Source organism: Dermacentor silvarum, chromosome 10 (genome assembly GCF_013339745.2).
Source record: "Dermacentor silvarum isolate Dsil-2018 chromosome 10, BIME_Dsil_1.4, whole genome shotgun sequence".
In the NCBI taxonomy this organism is placed as follows: domain Eukaryota; kingdom Metazoa; phylum Arthropoda; class Arachnida; order Ixodida; family Ixodidae; genus Dermacentor; species Dermacentor silvarum.
The window spans coordinates 108,155,561-108,183,184 of NC_051163.1; the positions used below are offsets into that span (position 1 = coordinate 108,155,561).

At 46.0% G+C, this 27,624-nt stretch overlaps 1 protein-coding gene and 1 long non-coding RNA gene across 3 annotated transcripts in view; one reads left to right on the forward strand and one right to left on the reverse strand.

Annotated features, from left to right (window-relative positions):
* Positions 1–27,624, reverse strand: part of LOC119431750 (dermonecrotic toxin SPH-like) — a 69,072-nt gene that overhangs the window by 37,859 nt on the left and 3,589 nt on the right. The window contains exons 3-4 of the mRNA XM_049658028.1: positions 2,246–2,374; positions 212–343 (exon numbers count right to left, since the gene is read on the reverse strand). Of these exons, the coding sequence (XP_049513985.1) occupies positions 212–343; positions 2,246–2,374 (261 nt within the window). The remainder of the gene's footprint in view (positions 1–211; positions 344–2,245; positions 2,375–27,624) is intronic.
* Positions 15,780–21,448, forward strand: LOC125940656 (uncharacterized). 2 transcript variants are annotated; one of them, XR_007463854.1, is made up of 3 exons: positions 15,780–16,315; positions 18,454–18,539; positions 21,185–21,448. It is a non-coding gene; the product is annotated as an uncharacterized LOC125940656 (long non-coding RNA). The 2 variants fall into 2 exon arrangements; XR_007463855.1 differs by lacking the exon at positions 21,185–21,448 and adding an exon at positions 17,343–17,428 and having other exon boundaries at positions 18,454–18,540.

Consider the following 27,624-nt stretch of genomic DNA (forward strand, 5'->3'; position numbering starts at 1 on the left):
GAGCGCAGCAAAGACGAATCAGCGAGTACTCTCTCCATGTCGGACCTGTGGCATTCTCGGGCTCCCATTTCCCCCTGGCGTGATTCGTGGCCTTGTCGTCTAACAGTGCAAGACGGTAGCCGAAGGAACTATTCCGTTTAAATGAAAGATTGAATCAAAAATTACTGTAGGCATTGGTAGTTTTCTCGATTTTCAAACATGTCACCCTTACCCACGTGGTCGAGATATATCGAGGAGTTGTCGGCCCGCTTGAGGGTGTCCAGCGCTCCTGAGAGGATGTCTTTATCCATCGTTGTGAAGGCAGACAGGATCACGTTCAGCATGCGCTCGGAGGTAACTGTGCATTGTAAGGAAATGACACGTAATGTAGCTAGTCAAACGTGAATGCTGTTAACAAAATTGCAAAAATTATCAATGACAGGAGAGCACGAAAAGAAGTTAAAATTACTGATAACTAGAAGGCCTTGCTGGTAAACGTTGAAAGAGCCCATTTTCCGGAGAGAACGGGTATAAATTTCAGGATGACGTCACTAAGATGCCAGAATTTGGAGGTGTGGCCTTAAAAATCATGATATTTTCAAAAACTGTACTGCTGTGAATTTGTTGTAAGGCAAGAATAACAGTTATGGCCGAGTTACTTACTCATAGTGACTTGTCAGAGAAAATTGTTCAAAAAGGCGAACACGCAAGAAGTCAACGTATTCGTCCGCTCTGTTTGCCTGTGTTATGCGTCTGCGTTTGCAAATTGCCAGGTTGTTTAAATTTTTCACTTTTGATCCAGTGTGTGTGTACATAAGCCCTATCTAAGGAAACAGCAGTCCATATAAATGTGTTTTCGCCGCCCGAGACCTTTCTTCTTCCGGTGAAGATGAAATAAGCTATGTATTAAATCAGTAAGCCTCAATAGTCGTCCAGCAAAACATTCAGCAACCAGTGCGGCAGTCAGTGGAGTATTTTTATACCAGGACACTACTTAAATCATCTCACGTCCGAAGAAACGATGAACAAATAGGCTAAAAATGCAACCAACGTGAATTCTACGCTGGTAACACCCTTGGCAGTTTAGCTTTGATGGCGCTACTGATAATGGCAAGTGCTTTAGAAATTCGCTGTTAATTCATAGCGCGCCAACAAAATCTAGGTGGCTAATTTGATGAATGAGCTTTCACTTCTTCTAGGTTCTTCGAAAACACACTAACATGTCTCATGAACCTGCCTAACCTGCTTTTTTATTTTAAAATTCGTTATCTTTCTAGCCTTTCTTGCGGGTAAGAACCATATAAACGTGCGATGGCGTCTTCTTAACGAGAAACTATGCGCTCGAAAGTTTTTTTATTGAAGAAAGGAAACGCTTAAATTGGAATAATAAATTACCCTTATCCGGTTGGAACAACAAACATTTGTTCCACACCATCGAAAAATGTAAGATGAGAGAGACGGAGGGAGCTATGATAGGAGGGAGGGAGGTGGATCATAATCGGCTTTTATCTCACTCAACAGTCCTGTTGCGATACAGCACCACAGAAGCGAAAAACGGCAATGAGCTGTGATCTTTCCTTTCTAATATGAAATTATCAAACTTTGTCTTCTTATTGCCCATTTGGTTGTTCTTTTTGAATCTCATCTTATGAACTTTCTTAGACAATTTCATCACAGCGTAACTATGTCATCTAATAATGCTATAATTATATCCCACTATAAACGGAAATGTTGGAAATGTCATATCGCCCACCCGGCAACGTTGTGCGCTCTACTCAAGGATGTCTTTGATAAAACGTGTCTTTGATAAAAGAGCTGAAAGTTATTTATTTATGTAAATATCCATAATGAAATAAGAGCTACGCGCCACAACCAAAGCCTAATATGAACATGCAACATAAGTGCTTGCTCGCAACCAACTAGTTATTCCAAAGGAAAAACAAAATTGTTTAAAAGCAGGGAGTGCTTACAGCACACATGCTCAAATATTATTAAACCTTAGGTAAATTGTTATATTAAGAAATAGCGAAGGTAATAGCATTCACTATATAGTGTCATTAATGTTCATAATACGTTTAAACATGTAATATTCTAGCGGATGATAAGAGTACTGCACCCAATAAATAATTCCTAATAAATGACTGCACGTTGTAGATACGGCACAATGGTGAAGGATGAGCACGTATTCGCATTCATTCAGGCGCGGAAAGTGCAAGAATCAGGTGTATTATGAAAAACGAATTTGATAAAAATGGTAAGAACAAACCGTTGTTCCAAAGGTGGCGTAGTAAATTGTTGGCCAAGTTGATACCGGCCTGGTATTTCCTGCCAGGAGAAAGGTTGCCAGTCTTCGTGTTGATGTAAAGAAGCTGCAACTTGCCGGCGAACTTGCCACCTTACGTTGACGAGAACAAGAAAATTCGAAAAGTGTCGTTTGCAGCGAGGCAACTTACACAAAAAAATATGATGCATTCATGGTTAAATCGAATTTTCTACAAAACTGTATGTGACTTACGAGACGCGTAAGGGTCCTTGGAGAAAAGGTAAACTATAATGATTATAGTGATTACCATAATTTGGGAATTTCAAGCGCTTTTCGGTGCTTCCTTCAAGTGAACGTGAGCTTCTGGGTATGTACCTCAATAAACACCTTGGGGTTCTGAATATACGCAAAAGGCATATATCAGTGTGTATGTGCCCGAATACACAAATCGGGCCACTGGTTGCGTGAAACTTGGCATGTACCATCAGATTTGTGCTGGAGTAGGAAAATTAGGCCATCGGTTATGACCAGCTACCATGTGCCACTGCTTATGTGTAACGGGGCATGTGACATTGGTATGTCAACATTATTGTCCACTCCTCCAGAATGGCTATGTGTGATTGGGTAGGTGCCCGAACAGACAAGCAGAAAGAGAAGCATGATGTGAAGAATTCGGCTACAGAAAGCTGTAGAGGTCAGTTAAAGAGATTTCAAAAAGGCACCGAGAGCAGCCGGCTGTGGAGAAAGAAGTGAACATAATGGGACGAGAGTGTGCATTGAGCCAGGACTGTTGATCTACACAGAATTGAAGAAGGCGTCGGCAACAAAAAAAGGAGTCGGCTGTACCGAACCGAAGAATTTCGCAATACGGTGTGTCGCTAAATTTGTTGAATGCTTTTCGCTTCCCCGACGAAAGTCATGGTGACATGGGCGCTGCCTCAATTTTGACCCCTTACAATTGCTATAGAAGGCAAATGTATAAACAGTCGAGGCCAATTTTCGCCGTCGTCGTCACCATCGCTATCAGCGTGATGTTCTTCATATATATATATATATATATATATATATATATATATATGTATATATATATATATATATATCATAAGAAACCAACAAACAACGACACCAAGGACAGAATAGCGGATATATACTTGTACTTACTGAGTGCATTACAGAAACGATAAATTAATGGAAATGACAGTGGATGAAAAAAGAAACGTGCAGCGGTGGGGAGCGATCCCACGTCTTCGCATTAAGCGTGCGATGCTCCCTCTACTTGAGCTACCGCGCGCTGTTTTTTCATCCATTTCCTGCGCAATTTTTTTACAACTAGAAACTAACCCTGGGAGTATTGGCAGGCGCCACCACTCAGAAACCTTAGCGGCGGATGTAGAACATTCTTTTTGCCGCAGGCCTCACTAGTACCCGACATTTTTGGGTGAAGGCAACTGGTCAATAAATCCACATATACGACCTGGAGGCATCAATGTTGCCAGATTCGACACCCTCGTTATGTAATGAAGGAGAGAATATATATATATATATATATATATATATATATATATATATATATATATATCATCAGCCTATATTTAAGTCCACTGCAGGACGAAGGCCTCTCACTGCGATCTGTAATTACCCCTGTCTTGTGCTAGCGTATTCCAACTTGCGCCTTCAAATTTCCTAACTTCATCATCCCACCTGGTTTTGTGTCGTCCTCGACTGCGTTTCCCCTTCTCTTGGTATCCATTCCGTAACCTTAATGGTCCACCGGTTATCCACCCTACGCATTACATGGCCTGCCCAGCTCCAATTCGTCCGCTTAATGTCAACTAGAATATCGGCTATCCCCGTTTGTTCTCTGATCTACACCGCTCTCTTCTTGTCTCTTAATGTTACTCCTAAGATTTTTCTTTCCATCGCTCTTTGTGAGGTCCTTAACTTGTTCTGGAGCTTCTTTGTTAACCTCCAAGACACCTACACACCGTTTCACAGGACCGTTGCAGCCGCTACCATGTCCGGCTCGTCCGTTGGACCGCGTCGGCATCGATCTCTACGGCCCGCTTCCATGCAGCGGGAGCGGAAATCGGTGGATTATTGTCGGCGTAGATCATCTTACTCGCTACGCTGAGACTGCAGCTCTGCCGGCAGCAACCGCCCGTGAAGTTGGGTTTTTCATCCTTCGCAATTTTGTTCTTCGCCACGGTGCTCCCTTAGAACTACTGAGTGATATGGGCCGTGTCTTCTTGTCGGAGGGTGTCCAAGCCCGCCTCGCTGAGTGCAGGATCATCCACCGAAAATCGACTCCATACCATCCCCAAACCAACGGCCTGACCGAGCGGTTCAATCGCACACTTGGCGACATGTTGCGGATGTATATTTCATCCGACCACTCCAACTGGGACGCCGTACTCCCCTTTGTCACGTTCGCATACAACACCGCGACGCAAGCGACTACCCCTTTCCCCCCCTTTTCCCCCTTTTTCCTTGTGTATGGCCGTGAGCCTTCATGCGCTTTGGACACCATACTGTCGTACCAACCTGACGCCGCAGAGTACACTCCGCTTTCCGAAGTCGCCAAGTATGCTGAAGATTGCCGTCAGCTGGCATGTTCCCTCACTAGCGAGACTCAAGAACGTCAAAATACACGACATGACCATACTCATCAACCACCACCCAGCTTTGCTCCCGATTCGCTTGTTTGGCTTTGGAGCCCACATTCCTGGCCTCTCTTCCAAACTCCTGGCGCGTTATCACAGTCCGTACCGTATCACCGATGCCGCTTCACCGGTCAACTACATCGTTGAGCCGCTCACAGTGTCACTAGACCTGCGTCGTCGTGGGCGAGAGACAGTATATGTCAACCGCCTGAAACCGTATTACGACCCACTCATCTTCTCGGCGCCCTGAGTCGCCAGGATGGCTATAGTTCGCTGCCGGGGCATTGTAATGAAGCAGAGGCCGCCGCTGTGTATGTGCCGACTGACGGGGAAGACGAATATATATATATATATATATATATATATATATATATATATATTGTTACGAAGAGTTGTGAAGGAATGGTTTTATTTTACAGGAGATGGGCGATGATCGGAGCGTGATCGTAGCGCAGTCTGGCGTCTCGAGCTCTTCGTTCTCTTCGTCTTCTCTCTTTTTGTGCCTGCCTTTCGTATCCGTTACATTTCCCCGCAAGCAGACGAAGCCCGTGGGGCGAGTCAGGATGGACAAGAAGGGTAGAAAGGCTTCAGGCGAGCAATATGAGTCAGCTGAGTTCTGCTTGATAGCCGGCCATTGCACAGGAGGCGAGCTATTACGTAAGTGAGTTCGCTCAAGCGGTCCACAACTACAAATGGGCCTGAATATTGTGACAAGAGCTTTTGGCACAATCCACGTTTGCGTTGCGGTGTCCAAAGAAGGACCAAGTCACCTTTTTCGAACGATACTTGTACGTGACGATCGTCGTATCACTCTTTCGAACGACTTTGCGAGGCCAGAGTACGAAGACGAGCTATTCGACGGGCTTCTTCGGCGAGACACAAAGTCTTCGATACAGAATCGTCATTGTGCAGAACGAAGGGCAAGAAAGTGTCCAGAGTGCTTCGCGGTAACCTTGCATGCAGGTGATAAAATGGGCTATAGTTCGTGGTTTCGTGTTTCGCCGTGTTATATGTGTAAGTGATCAAGGGTAGCACGTCGTCCCAGTTCTTATGATTGGAGGAGACGTACATGGCAAGCTTGTTGGTCAGCGTTGATGTTTGTCCTTTCAACGAGGCCATTGGTCTGTGGATGATACGGCGTGGAATGCCGGAACTGTGAAGTGCACAAACGAAGTAACTCTTCAATGGCATCAGCAGTGAACTGGCGACCGCGGTCGCTGATGATGACACGTGGTGGGCCATGACGAATGACCACGGAACGCAGCAGGAAGACCGCCACGCAAGCAGCGGTGGAAGAGGGTATGGCTGCAGTTTCGGCATACCGTGTAAGATGGTCGACGCAGACAATTATCCAACGGTTCTTGTTGTTGGATAACGGGAATGGACCCAAAAGGTCAATGCCTACTTGCTCAAACGGCGTACTAGGCGGTGTCAATGGCCGAAGGGGACCCGGGGCTGCGGTGGTCGGTCGCTTGTAACGTTGGCACGTTTCACAACTAGCAACATAGCGCTTGGTTGTTTCGTACATCTTGGGCCAGTAAAAGCACTCCTGCGTTCGGTGTAGCGTTCGTACGAAGCCGAAATGTCCAGATGTCGCATCGTCATGCATGGCGCGTAGAACGTCGGAGCGGCGACTCTCGGGGACAGCAAGAAGGAAATGCGCTCCATGGCCGGAGTAATTAGTTTTGTAGAGTAGAATCACGGACAGTAAAGCGACCGCTGCCTTGAGAAGTACGGGTGGCAACAAATAGCGGATCGAGGGTAAGATCATTCCGTTGTTCTCGCTGAAAGTCTGCCGCATCAGGGAACGTGCAAGTAACAGCATCGAGGCAGTCGTCAAAATTCTCAGCATCGCAGTCGGTAATTGCAAGAGGAATCCGGGAGAGGCAGTCTGCGTCAGCGTGACGACGGCCACTCTTGTACGATACCACAAAGTCATATTCCTGGAGGCGCAGCGCCCAACGTGCAAGGTGACCAGAGGGATCACGCAAACCGACCAGCCAGCTTAAAGAATGATGGTCGGTGATAATCTTGAATGGTCTACCGTAAAGATAACACCGAAACTTCTGTACAGCGAAAACAGCTGCCAGGCATTGTTGTTCCGTAATCGTATAATTGCATTCAGATTTGCTCAGGCAACGGCTGGCATATGCGACAACATGTTCTGCGCCACCATGACGTTGTACAAGCACAGCGCCTATCCCGATTCTACTAGCATCAGTGTGAACTTTAGTCAGGCAAGATGGATCGAAGTGACGCAAGAGGGGTGCTGACGTTAGTATGAACTTCAATTGAGAGAATGAAGCGTCACACTCTGGTGTCCAATGGAAGACCGCATCTTGTCGCAAAATACTTGTCAATGGGTAAACAATGTCGGCAAACCGGGGAACAAAACGACGGAAATACGAACATAGGCCAATGAATGAGCGAAGTTCTCGTGTTGACTGCGGTGGCTTGAAGGCGCTCACCGCTTCAATCTTACGAGGATCGGGCCTGACGCCATCCTTGTCGACTAAGTGTCCCAGGACCAGTGTTTGGCGTTCGCCAAACCTACATTTTTTTTAGTTTAGAACCAGTCCAGCTTTTTCGATGCAGTCGAGAACAAGGCTGAGGCGTTCGTTATGTTCTTCAAACGTGCGGCCAAATATTACAACATCATCGAGGTAACACATGCATATCTCCCACTTTAGACCACGTAGTACTGTGTCCATAAATCATTCGAAGGTGGCAGGAGCATTGCAAAGGCCAAAAGGCATAACATTAAATTCGAATAGGCCATCTGGAGTCACGAAAGCGATATTTTCCTTGTCGGCAGGGTCCATAGGTATTTGCCAATACCCCGATCGCAAATCAAGTGTTGAGAAGTACGAAGCAGCGTGTAAGCAATCAATGACGTCATCGATTCGTGGTAGCGGATAGACATCCTTCTTAGTCACTGCGTTTAGACGTCTGTAATCTACGCAGAATCTCCAGGAGCCATCTCTTTTTCTGACCAGGATTACTGGGGCTGCCCATGGGCTAGACGACTCTTGAACGACACCTTTGTTAATCATCTCTTTGACTTGCTCTGCAATAACTTTGCGCTCGGAGGATGACACTCGGTAGGGCTTCTGGCGGATGGGGTGTGCTGAGTCGGTATCTATTCGGTGACGAGCGTGGGATGACGGTAAATGAAGGGGTGCATCTCCATGCGTGAAGTCGAATGCAGCCTCATGCCTGGCAAGGACCTGTACCAGTGCTTGCTGTTCCGATGTACAGAGAGCCTTGCTGATCATGCCAGGCATTAACTCTTCAGAATGGCGATTATCGCAAGGAGAGCAAGCTGTAGAGACGTCCGCAGTTAGTGCCGCTATTGAGCTACATGCGGCTTCATCGAATAGAGCGATTTTCATACCGCGAGGGAGGACAACCGGCGTGGATGAACAGTTCAGCGCCCACAATGTGGCGACTCCTTTCGTCATGCACACGATAGAGCAGGGCACAAGTATACTTTTTTTAGCACAGTTTATGCGGAGAGGCCTAACTACAAGGTCAACACAATCAGCGTCAACAGTATTTGCAAAAACACGAACGGGCGTTAGGCACCACGATGGTGCAATCACTTCATCAAGAACATTGAATGTGTCTGTGTCCCTGTCTTCACCACGCGAGCTTTGTTTGGGACATGCTGATAAAATAACTTGTTTAACGATATTTTGCCATAAGCACAGTCCACGGAAGCACCGCATTGTTTAAGAAAATCGATACCAAGAATAACATCGTGTGAACAACGAGAAAGAACAAGGAATTCCGACACAAACACTTTCCCAGCCAACAAAACACTCACAGCACAAACACCAAGGGGATGAAGCCACTCGCCGCCTACTCCACGAAAGGTAATACCGTCGTTCCAACAAAACATAACTTTGTGGCATAGACGGTTTTTGAAAGCGAGGCTCATCACAGACACAGTTGCTCCAGTATCAACTAACGCCATGGTCGGTATTCCGTCAATCAACACATTCACTTTGTTTTTGTGCATCACAACAGGCAGAGATATTTCTTGCAAAGACCGTCTGGCGACCTCACCTCCATTGGCCGTGGATGCTAGTTTCCCGGGGGTGGTGAGGAAGCACGGCGCCGAGGGGACGGATAGCGACGGGGACGGTTATTTGGTGGCGTCAAACTGCGCTCAGATCGGTCGTCCTGAAGTCATATGAACTACGGGTTCCGGGTGTCGAGAACATCGGTGGTGGCCTTCGTGATTGACGGCCGTGGCGACAATACCGAGCAATATGGCCTGTGGAACCGCAGTTGTAGCACACGGGAGGGTCGCGGTTGACAGCATCTTCCTCGAAGCGAATGCTAGCCTGCTGCGGGCGGCGAGAAAGTTCGTTGTCATGTGAATAATGTGTGTCTGCTGCTCGCTGAAATCTATTATATCGATTATAAGGTACGTCGTGGTAGTAGGGTCGGTGCTGTTCTTGGCGCGGCCTTACAGAAGTCACAGGGCTTCGGGGGTAAAAACGTGGTTGTTCTCGTTGTGGCTGAGCGTCATAAGTAGGGACTCTGTCGTAGGGACGTGGCTGCTGTCGGGGCGCGAGTTCATAATCCTCAATGCCCCTTGCCGCACTATACGGGGAGAAGGATGCCACGTTTGGCTCGAAATCTGCTAGTAAGCGGAAGCTATGATTGCCTGGGTGTGTCACTTGCGCGTGCAGGCTGAGTTCTTCCCGAACTATTTGTCGGATCGTTGCTGCAAGATCGAAGGGCTGGTTGCTCTCTACGCTTGCAACTGTCGTCACATTGGCTAGCCTGCCAAACTTCGGCGTGATGCGCCTCGTCTTCAGTTGCTCGAAAGTGCGACAGTGCCGAATGATGTCGGCGACGGACGCCAGGGTGTCTTTTGTGATGCAGAAACTGTAAACATCCTCAGCAATTCCTTTTAGGATGTGCCCGACTTTGTCCTCCTCAACCATTCCGGAATCTACCAGCCTACACAGTTTTATTACTGCCTCAATGTAGGTCGTGCAGGTTTCACCTGGCACTTGCGCGCGTTGCAGTAGCGTCTGTTCTGCCCTTTTCTTTTTCGTCGAGGAGTCGCCGAATCGCTCTTTGATTTCAGAAACAAATCTGCCCCATGTCGTTAACGTTTCTTCGTGATTGTCGAACCACATCAACGCAGTATCCGTTAGGAAGAACACGACGTTCGATAGCTGAGAAGCGCTGTTCCACTTGTTGGCGGCACTCACCCGGTGATAATGGATGAGCCATTCCTCGACGTCTTCGTCCGGTCTTCCGGCGAAGGGACGCGCATCTCTCAGTTGCTGAATGGAACTGGTCGGCGCAGCAGTTGGAATGGGCCGTTGTTCGTCTGCGTCGTAGGACATATTCAACTCCGGTGTATTCGGTGGGAGTCCAGCAAGGCGACGGCTCCGTCGAAGAACTTGTGGTTCAGCTTCCGTCTTCGGGTGTCGATTACCCCGCACCTTCCACCACAACTGTTACGAAGAGTTGTGAAGGAATGGTTTTATTTTACAGGAGATGGGCGATGATCGGAGTGTGATCGTAGCGCAGTCTGGCCTCTCGAGCTCTTCGTTCTCTTCGTCTTCTCTTCTCTCTTTTTGTACCTGCCTTTCGTATCCGTTACAATATATATATATATATATATATATATATATATTGTAAGGCCGCACAGGAGGAGCGTAGAAGAGGAAGTGGAAGCGGCGCGAGGCTTTCGGCTGATCGGTTGTTTCGGGCCGTCCCCATGCCTTGTCTGCGCTCTTCACTGTACATCAATCTATTATTCATCCGTAACCAGTGGTGGAGGTGATGTGTACTGGACGCCCTGGACAACTCAGTTCTCCAAGATCTTCGAAGACACAGACGCCTGGCTGGACTACCGCCACAGCTAACAAGCATGGCCACTGCCCAAGCAGGCCGATCAAGTCTGGAAGCTGGAGCACGCAAGTGTAGCTTGTGAACGTCGCATGTTTTCTCGCCGGCACCGCACTACATTGGTTCAACAATCATGAACGCGTGTTAACCACTTGGGAGAGCTTTATCCAGGAATTGAAAGCCTGCTTTGGTGTCTTGAAGTCCAAAAAAAAGAAGAAAGCAGAACACACGCTCTTGCGCAGAGCCCAATTCCCTGGCGAAACGTGTACAACGTATATTGAAGAAATATTTAAATTATGTTGAATTGTAACCGCGAATATGTCCCATGACGACAAAGTGGGACATTTGTTAAAAGGCATCGCTGAAGACGTGTACAATTTTCTAATCACGAAAGAAAACCTAAACAGTCCGTATGAATTCAGGCAGCAGTGTCGCGCATTCGAAGCTTTGAAGACCTGAAGGATCGTACCCAAGTTCGGGCGCTTGGACAACGTCACCACAGTTGCACGTATGGCCGTCGCTGCCTGCGATGACATCGCCTCGATCGTGCGTCGAGTGGCTCAAGAGGAGCTAGCGCGACTTCAAGGAGGAGACGCTGCTTATCAGTGCACGTTTGACGAAGGCATTGCTGACCCACCTCCATCCTGGACGCGAGAACGTCGCAGCGACCGCCGGCCGCCATCACAGGAACCACATTTAACCAACACCAGCTTTACGTCCCTCCCGGCAACTCTCAGTCGCTGCCAGCCCTCACCAGTCCGTCGTGGTACAACGGACTGCTACCCAAGACCACGACGGGTTCCAGCGGAATACTCGATGCCACGACAAGCTCCTTCTGAATCATACCCGTAACCACGCCTACCTGCTCCTTTCGCTTTCAACCGTGACCTACCTGTCGGCTACGCATGCAGTTCCCGAGTACAAATTGCGCGCCTTTGTCGCCGCTGCCCGCAGCGAGCGCCACGTTTTTCGGCGTACTCAACTCGTGTGCACGAAGACGCGCCCGCGCCATTTGGAGGTCAACCTCTGCGGCAACATTGTTCGTACCAATCACGCGATGAGTCCCTGTCTGCGAGCACAGCCTTACACCGCCGCCGGCCCGACTGCCCCGTTCGCCATCCCCGCGCCGTCGTCCGCCGCCTTCCGCCGCAGCTGGGAACCTAGCTGGTGCGGCCGATGGAGGTGCGGTCGCGGGACGGTCAGACTAGCCAATTCCTCTCTCTGTTGTTATGCTGAAGAACAAGTTGTGTGAGTGTATAGACGGTGTAAATACAACTGGTCTTCTCGATACTGGTGCCGCTATTTCTATTATGAGCCTGCGCTTCAAAGATCGCTTAAGACAGAAAGTTTTATTTGCGTGGGATCGTAAAGAAACTTTTCGTGGAGTTGGCGGTGAAGTGTTACGCCCTGTTGGCGTTTGTTCGGTTTTGGTTGCGATTGCAGGACAGAGTTTGGAGCGCAGTTCACTGTTTTGGTTCACGCAAGTCATTACGTTAATTTAGGCATAAATTTCCTACGTGCATCCAGTGCTACACTTGACTGCCGGAGTGGAGAGATTTTACTACGGAGCGCGTTGCCAATCGCCATACTTGATGGTTTGCAGACCGATCAAGCTGACGTGTTTTCGCTGTCTCAAGAGGTGTTCTGCCTGGTCGGACAGCCATGTTTGTTCACGTGTGCTCTTCACGTGTTCGGATGGCATCGTGCAGCGGTCTTGTCGAGCCAGACCACAACAACGCGCTTAAGAAGAATGTGTTCGTCCCTCGATCTGTTGTTCAAGCCATCAGCGGGCGTGCATTCTTGTGGACAGACAACGCTTCTACGGAGCCTGTTGCCCTGCTTGCCAGCCTTAAATTGGGAACATTTGAAGAGCAAGCGACAATTGATGTACGAATAGTTGCAACCGCTTCCGACAACAAGTCGTTGTCGTCTTCCGAGCAAGATGTGCACCGACAATTGCTTACCTGCTACACGTCAGTCTTTGACCTTGCTTAACGCAAGTGGCCTCGAATGTTGCCGGATTCCCGCATGCACCACCGCATCAACACAGGACAGGCGACTCCGACACGCCAGAAACCCTATCGCGTATCTCCCACGGAAAGAAAAGTGATCGCCGAACAGGTCCCATGACATGGTGCACAAAGGCGTTATTCAGGAGTCTTGTAGTCCATGGGCCGCTCCTGTTATACTAGTGAAGAAGAAAGTCAACTCATGGAGATTTTGTGTCGACTACAGCCGCCTCAATGCCGTCACAAAGAAAGACATGTATCCCCTACAGCGCATTGATGATGCGGTTGACTTTCCTCACTCCGCCGCGTACTTTTCGTCGGTTGACCTTCGGTCCGGGAATTGGCAGATACCGATGCACCCTTCTGACATAGAAAAGACCGCTTTTGTTACGCCTGACGGACTATTTGAGTTTACCGTCATGCCATTTGGTTTATGTAATGCCCCAGCAAGCTTCGAACGATTTATGGACTCCGTCCTCCGCGGTCTTCATGTGTTATTTAGATGATGTGATTATTTTCGGCCCAAATTTCTACGAGCACAACCAGCGGCTCGGCGGTGTTTTGGACTGCATCCAACAGGCTGGCCTCATTTTAAGCTCTTAAAAGTGCCCTTTTGGTGAGGGTGAAGCCCTTGTGCTAGGATATCTCGTCAACAAGGACGGTATGCGGCCAGATCCCCAAAAGATTTCTGCTGTTCGCAACTTTAGGCAGCCGAAGACAGTGAAAGACCTCAGAAGTTTCCTGGGCCTTTGTTCTTAGTTATGCAGGTTTATTAAAGACTTCGCCCAGCTTGCTTGTTCTCTGACTAACCAGCTTGGCAAGGACATTCCCTACGTATAGTCCACTCAGCGCGAGGCTGCCTTCACAGTAAAAGTTTTTACACCCAAAAGGGTGTAAAAAGGGTGTATTTTAATTTTAACACTTTTGCTTACACCCTTTCACACCCTTTTGTCATTATTTTACAATACTACACCCTATATATAGGGTGCGTACATCTTTTGCACCCTCCGATTGGCACCAAGGGTGTTTCTTTATGCTCAAGAAGGGTGTAAGTGACGCACAAATATGTATGCGTACACACATGTGTGCGCATGCGTCTTCGACAAAGGCTATATATAACATGGCCAGAGCATTGGTGATAATAAAGGCGCTTTATTCGGTAATACAGTGTTCAAGGCAATTCATGTTAAGTGTATCTATGGTAAAGTATTAAAATCCATATGTACTTATTGCAATCGGCTAGCTTTCATTTTCAATTTAAAGAGCATGCGGTAATTACAAAATTCAAGTCAGCCTGTACGCAAAATGCACCCAGTAAGTGCGAACTTGGTGAGCGAATCAAGTTTTTAAGATATTCCTTCGAAAAGTGCTTGCATGACGTTCTCCTTTCTATTTTTCGAGAAAAGCTTTTTGGTGCATATATGTGGAACACCAGTGCATTATGCGACACTATTCAGGTGTATATTTTGCGAGGCTGGTGCCGCTGACAGCATTCCTGTCAAATGGCTAAACTTCACATATTGTCTCGCTTCAATATTGAAATAACAATATGACCTATCAAAATATTAATGAAAAAGTATTTTTATGGATATCAGTCCTCGTAAAATATACGTTCTAACATTGATAAAAAGTTATGACACAACTCATTATTTACCCGTTCATTACATGCACCAACCACCCCAAATTAGCACTACACTAGATAGATTGCAGTGCACTGCATTGCAACACAGGGGCACTGGGGTTTGCCATCCCCAGTAGGAAATCGGACGCTTGTCTGGTTGACTTGCTTGCCTTTCCTCTCCTTGCTTCTTCTATCTCTTTGAACAAACTGCACTACCTTGTCGAAGAGGAAGCGTTATCCTCTTTCAGAGTTAAATAATTTGTCGAATAATAATTTTACAGTTCCAGCAACTACAGCATAAACTGGAAAACGAAACCGAATCTGATTTGTTCTCCGTGCTCACAGAGCGCGGCACCAGGTGGCACCGTGCGCTGCGCCTCCGGTCTCGAAGGATCTAACAAGCGGTTCATGCAGCTGCGAATGTGTAGTCAGTCGGCTTTTATCGTTTTATGTTGTGCAGATTGTTAGTTCACCGTAAATATGTCTTGATTTGTACTCAAGAGTGGAGCAAGGCCCCAAGGAACAGAGATTGACGCAACGGGAGCAAAGAACAGAAGCGATCAATGGTTACGCTGGTTGACTCTCGGCATGTTCAAAATGGCGAAGTTCCGAATTTGTCGCTGTGACGTGCGCGTGTGTGGTCGTGGTGTGCCGTCATAGCGCGGGGATATTGGTGCTGAATGTGTTTCACTTCGTCTACAAAACTCTGCACGTAATGGCATCGAAGAAGTCGTGTGTTCAGGTGCACGTATGTGCATGCTTGGATACGGAAAGCCTGCCCTCAACGGTAGCGCTAAGATCAGCCGTGTTGGCTCAGCGCTACCCCCTCAACGGATGTTCAACAGTCTACGTGCTCGTAACTTGCTCACGAGGTAAGCCCGTTGTCATCTTGTTTGTATGTGGTAAGCCGGCGTCGCGATCAGAAATATTGTTTAGAAAATGCCAGTAAACGGCGTCTTACGGCAAAAAGGACGCGTGAATGGGAAAAAGGATTACGTTCGGGGTAGATTATTCGTTGGCGTCACCTATTCTCGCACGGGCGCGTTACCTCGGATGGACATACGCATGCGGCGCTCGTGCTGTATCAGTCATGCCGGATTATATAGCTTTCTCGCGCCTCTACCTTCAAAATAACATCACTGATTTTCCCGGGGGAGCAGTAGGGGCCGTAGTGGAGACCGGGGCTACTGTCCTGGAGCAGTATTTTCGCTCATGCCAGCCTTTTCGTATGTGTTAAGCTTCTCTGCAGCCTAAATTGTTTGCAGTTAACTCTGCATGACATTATACTTGCTTGCATAAGTGTCACAGCTGTCACCCGTTCGGCGTTGGCGCCAAGTCAATCGACGGGGTATACAAGCCGGTTGGTCGTTCCGTATGCTCTCCGTGACTTTTCAAAACATATTAACTCAAAGAAAATGCCTAAACTGCTCCCCCGGGAAAATAAGTGATGGTATTTTTAAGGTAGAGCGCCGTAAGGCGTGAGAAAGGTATAATCTGGCATGGCTGACCCGCAGGCGCGGGAATGGCTGTCCGAAATACCGCGCCTGTGCGCGGAGAATAGGTTACGCCAACGAGGAATTTACCACGTTTGATCTACATGGTAGTGCGGTCCCCTCGATCGTGATCGAAATTTTCTGTGTGACAATTATAACCTCTTGGTTTGTGATTGCTATATTCAGCACTTTTATAAAACAAAGATATTGTTGAATCAAAGGGTAAACAGAGGTTTTACAAGTAAAAAAGAACAAGAATTTTGTGCAATTGTATTGCACATATCTGTGTGATCATTGAAGCTAACACGAATTGTCATCTGTTTACAGACCTCCTTGCTGTTGCAACTCTGAGGACAATTGCTTCAAATGGGAAGGAACAACCAGCACTGCCAGCGCTATTTGTACATGAGGACGTATGTTCCTTCACATTTTTGTTAATGAAATCGGATCTAAACAATGCTGTAATTCCTCAAATGGCTTCAATCGTAGAAACAGTTTGGCAACTGTATAAAGATCCAGATGCTTTTTTTTAATGTGAACATGCTACCTAATTTCACCACCTATTTATTCATTTTTATTTATTCATGCTACCGGTAAAGGCCCTCACAGAGAGTGTATTACATGGGGGGGGTGTCGATATAATCATTAATAAGTGCTGTACATGTTAGGAAGAACAACAACAATACATGTATAAATAATAAAAAACAGCAATTAAATAAGTCAATATACAAAACGTAAGGATGAACAAACGAACAATTTTGAACTGCTCTTGCACTCGATGTGAGGAGCATCTATGCTGCAAAAAATGACCTTGCTTGGATTACACAGGTTATTCGAATAATGCTGGGTTGTGTTAAGCTTCTCTACAGCCTACATTGTTTGCAGTTAAGGCTGCATGACATTATACTTGCTTGCATAAGTGTCACAGCTGTCACCCGTTCGTCGTCGGCGCGAAGTCAATCGACGGGGTATACAAGCCGGTTGGTCGTTCCGTATGCTCTCCGTGACTTTTCAAAACATATCAACTCAAAGAAAATGCCTAAACTGCTCCCCCAGGAAAATCAGTGATGGTATTTTGAAGGTAGAGCGCTGTAAGGCATGAGAAAGGTATAATCTGGCATGGCTGACCCGCAGGCGCGGGAATGGCTGTCCGAAATACTGCGCCTGTGCGCGGAGAATAGGTTACGCCAACGAGGAATTTACCACGTTTGATATACATGGTAGTGCGGTCCCCTCGATCGCGATCGAAATTTTCTGTGTGACGATTATAACCTCTTGGTTTGTGATTGCTATATTCAGCACTTTTATAAAACAAAGATATTGTTGAATCAAAGGGTAAACAGAGGTTTTACAAGTAAAAAAGAACAAGAATTTTGTGCAATTGTATTGCACATATCTGTGTGATCATTGAAGCTAACACGAATTGTCATCTGTTTACAGACCTCCTTGCTGTTGCAACTCTGAGGACAATTGCTTCAAATGGGAAGGAACAACCAGCACTACCAGCGCTATTTGTACATGAAGACGTATGTTCCTTCACATTTTTGTTAATGAAATCGGATCTAAACAATGCTGTAATTCCTCAAATGGCTTCAATCGTAGAAACAGTTTGGCAACTGTATAAAGATCCAGATGCTTTTTTTTTAATGTGAACATGCTACCTAATTTCACCACCTATTTATTCATTTTTATTTATTCATGCTACCGGTAAAGGCCCTCACAGAGAGTGTATTACATGGGGGGGGTCGATATAATCATAAATAAGTGCTGTACATATTAGGAAGAACAACAATACATGTATAAATAATAGAAAAACAGCAATTAAATCATAAGTCAATATACAAAACGTAAGGATGAACAAACGAACAATTTTGAACTGCTCTTGCACTCGATGTGAGGAGCATCTATGCTGCAAAAATGACCTTGCTTGGATTACACGGGTTATTCGAATAATGCTGGGTTGTGTTAAGCTTCTCTACAGCCTACATTGTTTGCAGTTAAGGCTGCATGACATTATACTTGCTTGCATAAGTGTCACAGCTGTCACCCGTTCGTCGTCGGCGCGAAGTCAATCGACGGGGTATACAAACCGGTTGGTCGTTCCGTATGCTCTCCGTGACTTTTCAAAACATATTAACTCAATGAAAATGCCTAAACTGCTCCCCCAGGAAAATCAGTGATGGTATTTTGAAGGTAGAGCGCTGTAAGGCGTGAGAAAGGTATAATCTGGCATGGCTGACCCGCAGGCGCGGGAATGGCTGTCCGAAATACCGCGCCTGAGCGCGGAGAATAGGTTACGCCAACGAGGAATTTAGCACGTTTGATCTACATGGTAGTGCGGTCCCCTCGATCGCGATCGAAATTTTCTGTGTGACGATTATAACCTCTGGATTCGTGATTGCTATATTCAGCACTTTTATAAAACAAAGATATTGTTGAATCAAAGGTAAACAGAGGTTTTACAAGTAAAAAAGAACAAGAATTTTGTGCAATTGTATTGCATATGTCCGTGCGACCATTGAAGCTAACACGAATTGTCATCTGTTTACAGACCTCCTTGCTGTTGCAACTCTGAGGACAATTGCTTCAAATGGGAAGGAACAACCAGCAGTGCCAGCGCTATTTGTACATGAGGACGTAAGTTCCTTCACATTTTTGTTAATGAAATCGGATCTAAACAATGCTGTAATTCCTCAAATGGCTTCAATCGTAGAAACAGTTTGGCACCTGTATAAAGATCCAGATGGTTTTTTTTAATGTGAACTGACATGCTACCTAATTTCACCAGCTATTTATTCATTTTTATTTATTCATGCTACCGGTAAAGGCCCTCACAGAGAGTGTATTACATGGGGGGGGGGGTCGATATAATCATTAATAAGTGCTGCACATGTTAGGAAGAACAACAACAATACATGTATAAATAATAAAAAAAAGGGCAATTAAATCATAAGTCAATATACAAAACGTAAGGATGAACAAACGAACAATTTTGAACTGCTCTTGCACTCGATGTGAGGCGCATCTATGCTGCAAAAATGACCTTGCTTGGATTACACAGGTTATTCGAATAATGCTGGGTTGTGTTAAGCTTCTCTACAGCCTACATTGTTTGCACTTAAGGCTGCATGGCATTATACTTGCTTGCTTAAGTGTCATAGCTGTCACCCGTTCATCGTCAGCGCGAAGTCAATCGATGGGGTATACAAGCCGGTTGGTCTTCCGTACTCAAGCGAACAGAGTGAAAGAGTCAAGAGTCAGGAGTAAACAAAAAAAACAGATATTTATCGCCAGATAAGTATACACAATTAATAACGTAAAATAATAAAAAAGACACAATACAAACACACCTGGGGCGCTATAACATAAAATGATTCCAAACAGTTTTGATTGCAAACTCCTGATGTCAAATTTACATAACCACCGATGCAAGCATCGGGCGGTGACCCGCGGCGTTGTCTGAACAACTCAATCAAGCACTCTCCTCGTTTATAGGAGGTCACCTTTGTTCGCTTTGAAAACCAATAACATTGCTTATACTCAGCGGTTTTTCTTATCTAATTGGCTGACAAGAGGAGCACGCTCTAGTGGAGAGGGTTTCGATGGGGCCGAGCCAGCACAGTGAAAACAGATAACCGCATGAAGAGGGTGGTGCCAGCTTCTCCGATTGGTCCGCTTCGCCTTACTTAGCTTGCGGTGGCTGGTCGAAAATCGCGGCAGCGTGCAATGGAAGAATAAGAATGCCGCTAAAACGGATCCTCAGCAAGGAAGAGTTGGCAGAGCGATGTTGTATGCATGGCGAAAAGGCTCGATAACGTTTTACTCATACACAAAAATGTTTATCATGCGCAAATAATTACATGCTCACCGGCAGGTACAAGTAGCGAGAGCCTGAGTGATCCGCGGGCAGCCATCTTTTATTCCTTTCGGAATGGGGCAGTCTGTTGCTATTAAGAGAAATTTTCCGTTTTATTCGGCCTAATTCATTTTTTTCGCATACACGTCACTTTGACGTGGTGAGTTTTCGCAGTTTTGTGAGGTCGCGTGACAGATAGGCGAAGCGGGCGTCTCCAGAAAACATTGGATAATAGCAGAGGGCTAATGGTGAAAAGGCGTCGAATCAGGAATGATTACTTTTCCTTTTTGCGGTTTAATCATGCATAATCAGTGTGTACACGTTATATCAGATGGGGAGCTGTCGCGGTTTTCGTGACGTGACAGACAGGCGAAGTTGGGAGTGGCTTGAAAATGTTTTGACCAATCGTGGAGGCTGATTGCAGAAATTGGAATCAAAACAGTTTGGAATCTTTTTACGCTATAGCGCCCCTGAAACACAATGATGACGGAGAAATGTGATGAGCAATTAACAATACATATACATATGAAACAGGGCACGGATCAAATATACAAGAATAACACATAACAGCATTTTTTTAAAATGTTCAAAAGAAAACAACGATGTCATACGCGTGGCCGGGCAGCAGCAAGACCATAAACCGTGAAGTCGGCGCGCGAAGCTTTCCGGAAGAATGCTGGCGGGCCGATCTTGCTGAGGTGGCTGCAATTGCTGGGCTGGATTTCCCGGGAGTCTAGATTTGACGTCTTCTCTTAAGCAGGTTGAGCTAACTTAAGGCGATCTACCGTGAGCTTTGTTGCAGACGTTGGTTTGTAGTCTCGTTCGTCAACTAGTTCCTCGGAATTCCGACGTGGCCAGGCAGCCCAGGAGATACTGGACGGCACTAGCCCCCTGATGGCTTCTCAACAGCACGTAGGTTCAGCTTCTAGACTAATTAGCTGGAACCAAAACGTGCACTTAAATAGCCTCTCCTTTCTCTAGTTCCCTATGTAGGGGAACTGCCGGTATGCAGAGTTCCCCTAATTAATTCATGACTCCCCCCAAAAGTCTTGGCTGTGCCCCTTTCAGCATGGACGAAGGATGGTAGATTGCCCTCTCTCCAAGGTCGAGCCCCGGCACTGCATGCACCACACGGACGCACACCTCTAGGTCCGTTAATCGGCGTGTCGATGTCTCGAAACGAGATGCCACCCCGTGGGGCCACGACATTTTTGACGCCCATTAATCGGCCTGAGGCCTTCTCGAAATTATACGCCGCACAGTGAGGATCACGTTTTTTTTGGCGGCCGTTAATTGGCGTCAAAACCACTCGAAATCTCGAAAATATGCCACTCCTTGACAAGCATAGCAACCCCTTTATATTGTGCTTACACAAAAGCATTAATATACTTTCATGATCAGTAAGCTTTCTTTGTTGTCATTGCAGGACGAGAGGGTTCCACTCACCCCCTGTGGGGTGTATTCTGGCCACAACCTGGAGCAGGCAGAGTTTCTCCACCTCTGTGTCGACAAGGAGTGGCTGTTCATGGTCAAAAATGCGGAGGAAGGGGTCATCGCAATCATGAGTGCATTTTTTGTATTGAACATAGTATATGGGCCTAAATACTTCAGCACCAGTGCAGTACTGGAACGATTGTTTTTTGGTTTGAATGTAATAATGCCAAGTGGTTGTTACAAAGTTTGTGAACAGAGTTGTGCAGGCAATGTGACACCGAGGTTCATGGACGTTACCATACGAATGCTAGCCTGACAATTTTGTGCAATAGCTTGAGCAATAGTTTTGTGCAATTTTTAATGTATCATTTTCTTTCTTTTTGATCACGATCATAGCATGATGCAGTAACTTCTTCCGCTGCTTGTGCCAACCACCTATAGACTGCACCTTTTTTTGTTCTGATGACTTGACAGACAATGTAATAGTGCCCAAGTGTAGGTCAGCAAAAAACAAACGTGGTGTACTGTAGTCTGCACGTACTTATCGAAAACGTTGCTGGGTGTTGCTATGTGCTGAAAAGAAGATTACAATACGTCTAGTTCTAATGAGGTCTGCCTTAACATTAATGTGTGTGAAACAATTGTCAGCAGTTTTATACAAAGATTATAGCTTGCTTGCTCTTCCTTAACATAGTTTGTTTATAAAACCTATTTGCCAGCCAGGTTTCAATGTCCCAGCTTATAAGTACTGCATGATACAACTGTTAACGTTTGTATTCCCTTATAGGGCACATCAACACTGGCAGCCAGTGCTCAACTTTTCGTAACATGCTGCTTGGTCAATATTTTATATTTTGCGCATGTGTTACATTGTGTAACCTTTCCGATACAAGTGAAAGTTTTTGTGGTTTGACTGTCCTTTTATGAACTATGTTTTATGTTTATTATGTATAACTTAGCAGCTGAGGCCTGACATACTAGTCAAAACGCAACAGAGTATCCTATCTTTATAAGGTTTTACAAGGTTTTTACAAGTTTTGGATTGTAAAACAATGTTGCGTGGAACAATTATCAGGCTGAAGTACTGTTACATTGTAATGAATACCGGGAGCCTTTGCTTAACCTTTATGAATCTGCTGGCAGGCTGTAGTATCTTTAGCTCGTTTATTTTTTGTACATGTGTTGCCAATGCCTCATCCGAGTGAAAGCTAGTCGCTTATATAACTACATATACTGGTGTTTCTACAAAGAATTTACGTAATATTTAAAAATAGTCGTTCTGAAGTACAAGGACGGCTCGTTAGAAGACAGCAATGCTGTCAGTGGTGCCGACCATGGGTGGATGGCTGATATCTGGTAATTAGTTGCTAATTAACAATCTAATATATCTTTTAGTTTCAGCAGACTCATTGTAACCAGGAAATTAAAGCAAGCTCTGTGCACAAGACATGTGAACTTTTGGATCTGGAAAAATACAATTACTCGCAGAACTGTGGCGTGATGAATTTAGGCTGTCTGAGCACGCGAAACTGAAACTGAGATGCTGCTGAAACTCAAGGCAACATTTTGCTTACGTCGCCCAGAAGCGGGCTACCAGCACACTGCACAAATCCCTATTGCTGCCCACTGTTGGGTGATGTGAGCAGAACCTCCCCTCGAAGGGCGCGTCTTTGTGCTCACTGCAGCCTCGGGTACAGTTTCGCGTGCTGTGATAGCCAAAGTTCATCGTGCTGCAGTTGTGTGGGTAATTGCATTTTTTCCAGATTCTGAAGTCTATATGTGTTGTGCAGAGAGCTTGCTTCAATTTCCCAATTACGATGAGTCCACTCAAACTAAAAATAAACTGTATTTTATTTTTGTTATTTAGCAACTAATTACCATGTATCACCCATAACCTCGTGGTCGACACTGCTGGTGGCATGTCTCTAAAGGAACCGTTGTTTTATTTCAGAACGGCTGTTTTTACATATCAGCAATGTGTTTGAAAGAAACACCCTTACAGAGTTGTGTGACATTACTGTTGAACAAATCTTATTGTGTACTCAGGTGAAATATGCACAGATGAAGAGCAGATATATACGTGGTGTCACCTCTGTTAATGTACTATAATTTTTTGTGTGAAGGCCACCACACAGTTTGTTTGCAAATGGCTGCTCTGCTTTTACTCACTCGTACTCTCTCACTTGTACTCAGTTTACACGTATATATACCACAGATATACTGTGATCCATGTGAATTACTGTGATCAGTTGCAAACTGTATATTGTTAACTGCAGTGATACTTTACAAATAATGTTTGTATTTTATTGCTCCTTGTATGAAATACCATAAAGTTCATTCACATTTTCTTTTCAAATTGTTACATATAGGTCTCATATATATGCTTCACCATTTAGTTAAGCTTTGCGTTCTTGTACGAATGCAGCAGTGACTTCTTTTGCATGTCCATGGAGTGAAGCAGAATACATATTAGCCAGAGATCTAAGACATGCTAAATATTATGTTTTTGTGTGTGTATAGTGCATGTGTACGATACGTATAACTTGTGTTTGAATTGTATAGCTTGAGCAGATTTTTAAAAAAAGTGATACATCTCCGATGACTGAGACCATGATGCATATTGAACTCCTGCATGAGACAACATGCACTTTTCAAAGCACGGCTCATGGAATAATATTCTAAATCTCCACATGCATTATACATATATATTGTTTAACTATAATTTAACTTAAAAAAACATTTAAGTTCAGGCAACTGTAAGCAATATACCATAGGTCTCATTCATCTATAAAGTGTTCCACTTTAAAGTTCGGTTCAAGCTATTTGACATCTGGTACAGGGGCTGTACACCCATCTGGCACCCTCCACAGTGGGTGTTAAATAAGGAAAAATAAATGAAGGGTGTAGCTGCCACCCTTCGGTTGGGGTGTTGTCACAACACCCTACAGTTTCTTTACCTGGGCACCCTTGTTTTAGGGTGTGCCGAAAAGGCACCTTGTAAAATAGGTGCTAACTTACACCCTTAGGGTGTCGTCTCTGCGACAAGCCTATTTACACCCTTCTGGGTGTAAATACTTTTACTGTGTTCGAGCAGCTGAAGTTTTTACTCATCTCTGGGCCACTTCTCCGCCATTTCGATAAGGAGGCGGTCACCGAACTGCATACTGAGGCAAGTGGTGTGAACATTGGTGCTGTGCTCGTCCAGTTTCACGACGATCGCCAACACGTTGCTGCCTTCGCAAGTCGTACTCTGACGAAAGCAGAGAGAAATTATAGTCACGGAACTGGAATGTCTTGCTGTTGCTTTCGCCATCGACAAGTTCAGACCAGATTTATACGGCCGCCATTTCAAGATTGTTACCGACCATCATTCTCTCTGCTGGCTCATTGGACAGCGTGATCCAGCGGGCTGGTTGGCTCGGTGGGCCTTGCGGCTCCAAGAACACTACTTATCCGTTGCTTACAAGAGTGGTCCGTGCCACACAGATGCCGACTGCTTATCCCGTCTTCCCGCTCAGAGCAACAGCACTGACGATGATGATTTTGACGACTACCTAACTGCCATCCTATCCGAATTTCCTGACTTGGTCGTCTTCTAGAACGAACAACAGCGCGACCCTTCACTAAAGCCGCACTCGCAGATCCGAACGGCCTACGCCATTTGTGATTCGTGACGGTCTGCTTTATCACAAGAATTATTCTAACTAACAATGGTGCTCCACTGTTCCTCGTCGTACCAGAATGCCTGCGCCTTGCGGTACTTCGCGCCATGCACGACGACGACCGGGCACCTTGGGTTCGCTCGAACGCTCCACCGCCTCCGACAACGTTTCTACTGGTTTCAATTATGGAAGACAACCAAGCAGTACGTTGCCAGCTGCGATGTCTGCCAACGCCACAAACAACCGACTACAACTGCTGCAGGAACTCTGCAACCAGTTAGACCACCGACTTCAGCTTTTGAGAAAGTGGGTATAGATTTACTCGGTCCCTTCCGCAAGTCTTCCACCAGGTGTTCCCTGGATAATCGTGAGTGTGGATTATTTAACACGTTATACTGAAACAATGGCACTTGTCGCAGCTACAGCAGCCGATGTTTTGGGTTTTCTTCTGCATTATATTATCCTGCGCCCTGGATCACTTCGTGTGGTGATAAGTAATCGCGGCTGGCAGTTCACCGCTGACGTCTTGGAAGAGTTAATCCGCCTTTGTACACCTGAGTATCGCCATTCCACGCCTTACCATCCACAAACCAATGGCCTAACTGAGCGCACCAATCGTACGCTCGTCAACATGCTTTCAGTGTATGTGTCAGCGGATCATAAGAACTGTATTACCATTCATCACGTATGCCTTCAACAAAGGCAAACATGATGTATCAAGATATGCACCTTTCTTTGTCCTCTGCATTCGCCATCCTCAAAGATTCCTCGACACCATACTTCCTTTTCTTCCTAACGAAGATGCTTCTCTCCCGCAGATATTGTGTCGTGCCGAAGAAGCTCGTCGACTCGCCCAGCTCAGAACCCTATCTTCGCATGCTCATGCCAAAGCTCGCTACGACGCACAACATTCGCCCGTCAGATTCGCCACCGGTGACTTCTTGTGGTTGTGGACACTGGTTCGGAAAATGGGACTTTGCCAAAAGCTTCTTCCTAAGTATTCGGGCCCGTTCGTCATTTTCAAATGCTTGAGTGAAGTAACCTACGTCTTCGCTGAAGTGACAGCTGATAACCGCCGTTCACGCAAGGCGCAAGTTGTGCACGTTGCACGATTGAAACCATACCATCAACGCGCACTCTGACTCGCTCGGTGAGCTTCGTCTGCCCCGGAGGAAAATGTAACGCCGCACAGGAGAAGCGGAAGTGGAAGCGGCGCGAGGTTTTTGGCTGATCGGTTGTTTCGGACCACCCCATGTCTTGACTGCGCTTTTCACTGTAAATAAATCTATTCTTCATCCGTAACAATATGCTGAAACCATCCACGAATTGTTTATTTACTTATTTGATGTATTGGAACTGCAACCGCCATTACAGGGTTTTTACTACGGTGCGATACAAGGTTACAGAAAATAGAGCGTAATGGCATAAAGTAACGTACAGTGTTTCCAAAATCTTCATTAAACAGGCCAATTATTGTGAAAACAGTATTATATAGACAAACAGAGCGCATAAAATTACGCTGAAAATGAAACCAATTATATTTCAGTTTTCACAAATGATCATAACAATCATAATGAGCATGCTCGGACAACGTTGTTGCCTCGATTGTTCCAGGGTCTGACTGTTTACGGGAAAAAAATACACCGACGATTACGATACTCCCTAACACGAAATTTGATTGCAGCTCTGTACGTGTTTTCAATTCGCGATATATTGGCTGGCGCGAACAATGTGTCTCGTGCGGCACGTTGCAACCGGAGCGAAGTGTGGCGCGACTGCCTCGCTAATGTGGACATCCCGAGAGCCAGCGCGTGGGTGACGAGTGGAAGCGATTCGCCGCAGCCGCCGCAGACAGACCTCCCAGATGACGCGCGCTACTCTGGCGCCATCTCGTAGGCATCGTCGACGCACTCCGCGTTTCTTCTCACGCTGTTGCCATACCCTCTTCCTCCGCTTTTCGCTTCATGGTTCTGCTCTACCCTACTCCACCACTCTCCTCCCCGCTGCGGTCCGCGTTCCCTCTTTCATCTTTCGCTGCGCTCGTTCGTTCGGTTCGATGAGGGCGAAATGCGAGAACACCCGTGTACTTAGATTTAGGTCCACGTTAAAGAACCCCAGGTGGTCCAAATTTCCGGAGCTCGTGCCTCATAATCAGATTGTGATTTTGGCACGTAAAACTCCATATTTAAATTTTTTCGTTCGTTCGGTTAGGCCAACGCCGGCGCTCGCCGTACGAACAGGCGCCTAAAAGCTCCGCTCTCAAGGGTGTGGCCATAAAACCCAGCCCTGGGCGACATCTGATTTCGCTTGTAGTTTGTCTATTGATGGCTTTGAATAAATTTCGTAGAAATTACTCTGTGAGGCTGAATGTCGCACAACGACCATCGATTTATCTCTGACGATAATTCCGCCTAACTCACAATATCGGGCTATAGCATCGCTGAAAGAGAATAAGGTTGTCATAGCACTTAGTAAATGAGAGCGCGTAAACCCTTAGTTGCACAAAATTGTAACTGTGAAAAACTCAGCCCAAGGTTTAGAGCTCACATCTTGTCTCCATATTGTAGCTTATATATTGTGGTACATGTGTCCTACCGCATTGAAGCATATGTGTGCGACCTATAGGTCTTAAGTTCTTGACTTCTTGGATACCCTAGAGAGCAACGAGAAAGCCAGTGTCAAGCGGGCTTTCAGAAAACTGGCAGACGGCAAATGCTTTGCACCATCGCCTGTTTGTGCTACGAAGCGACTACGTTAGGCCTCAAAAGAT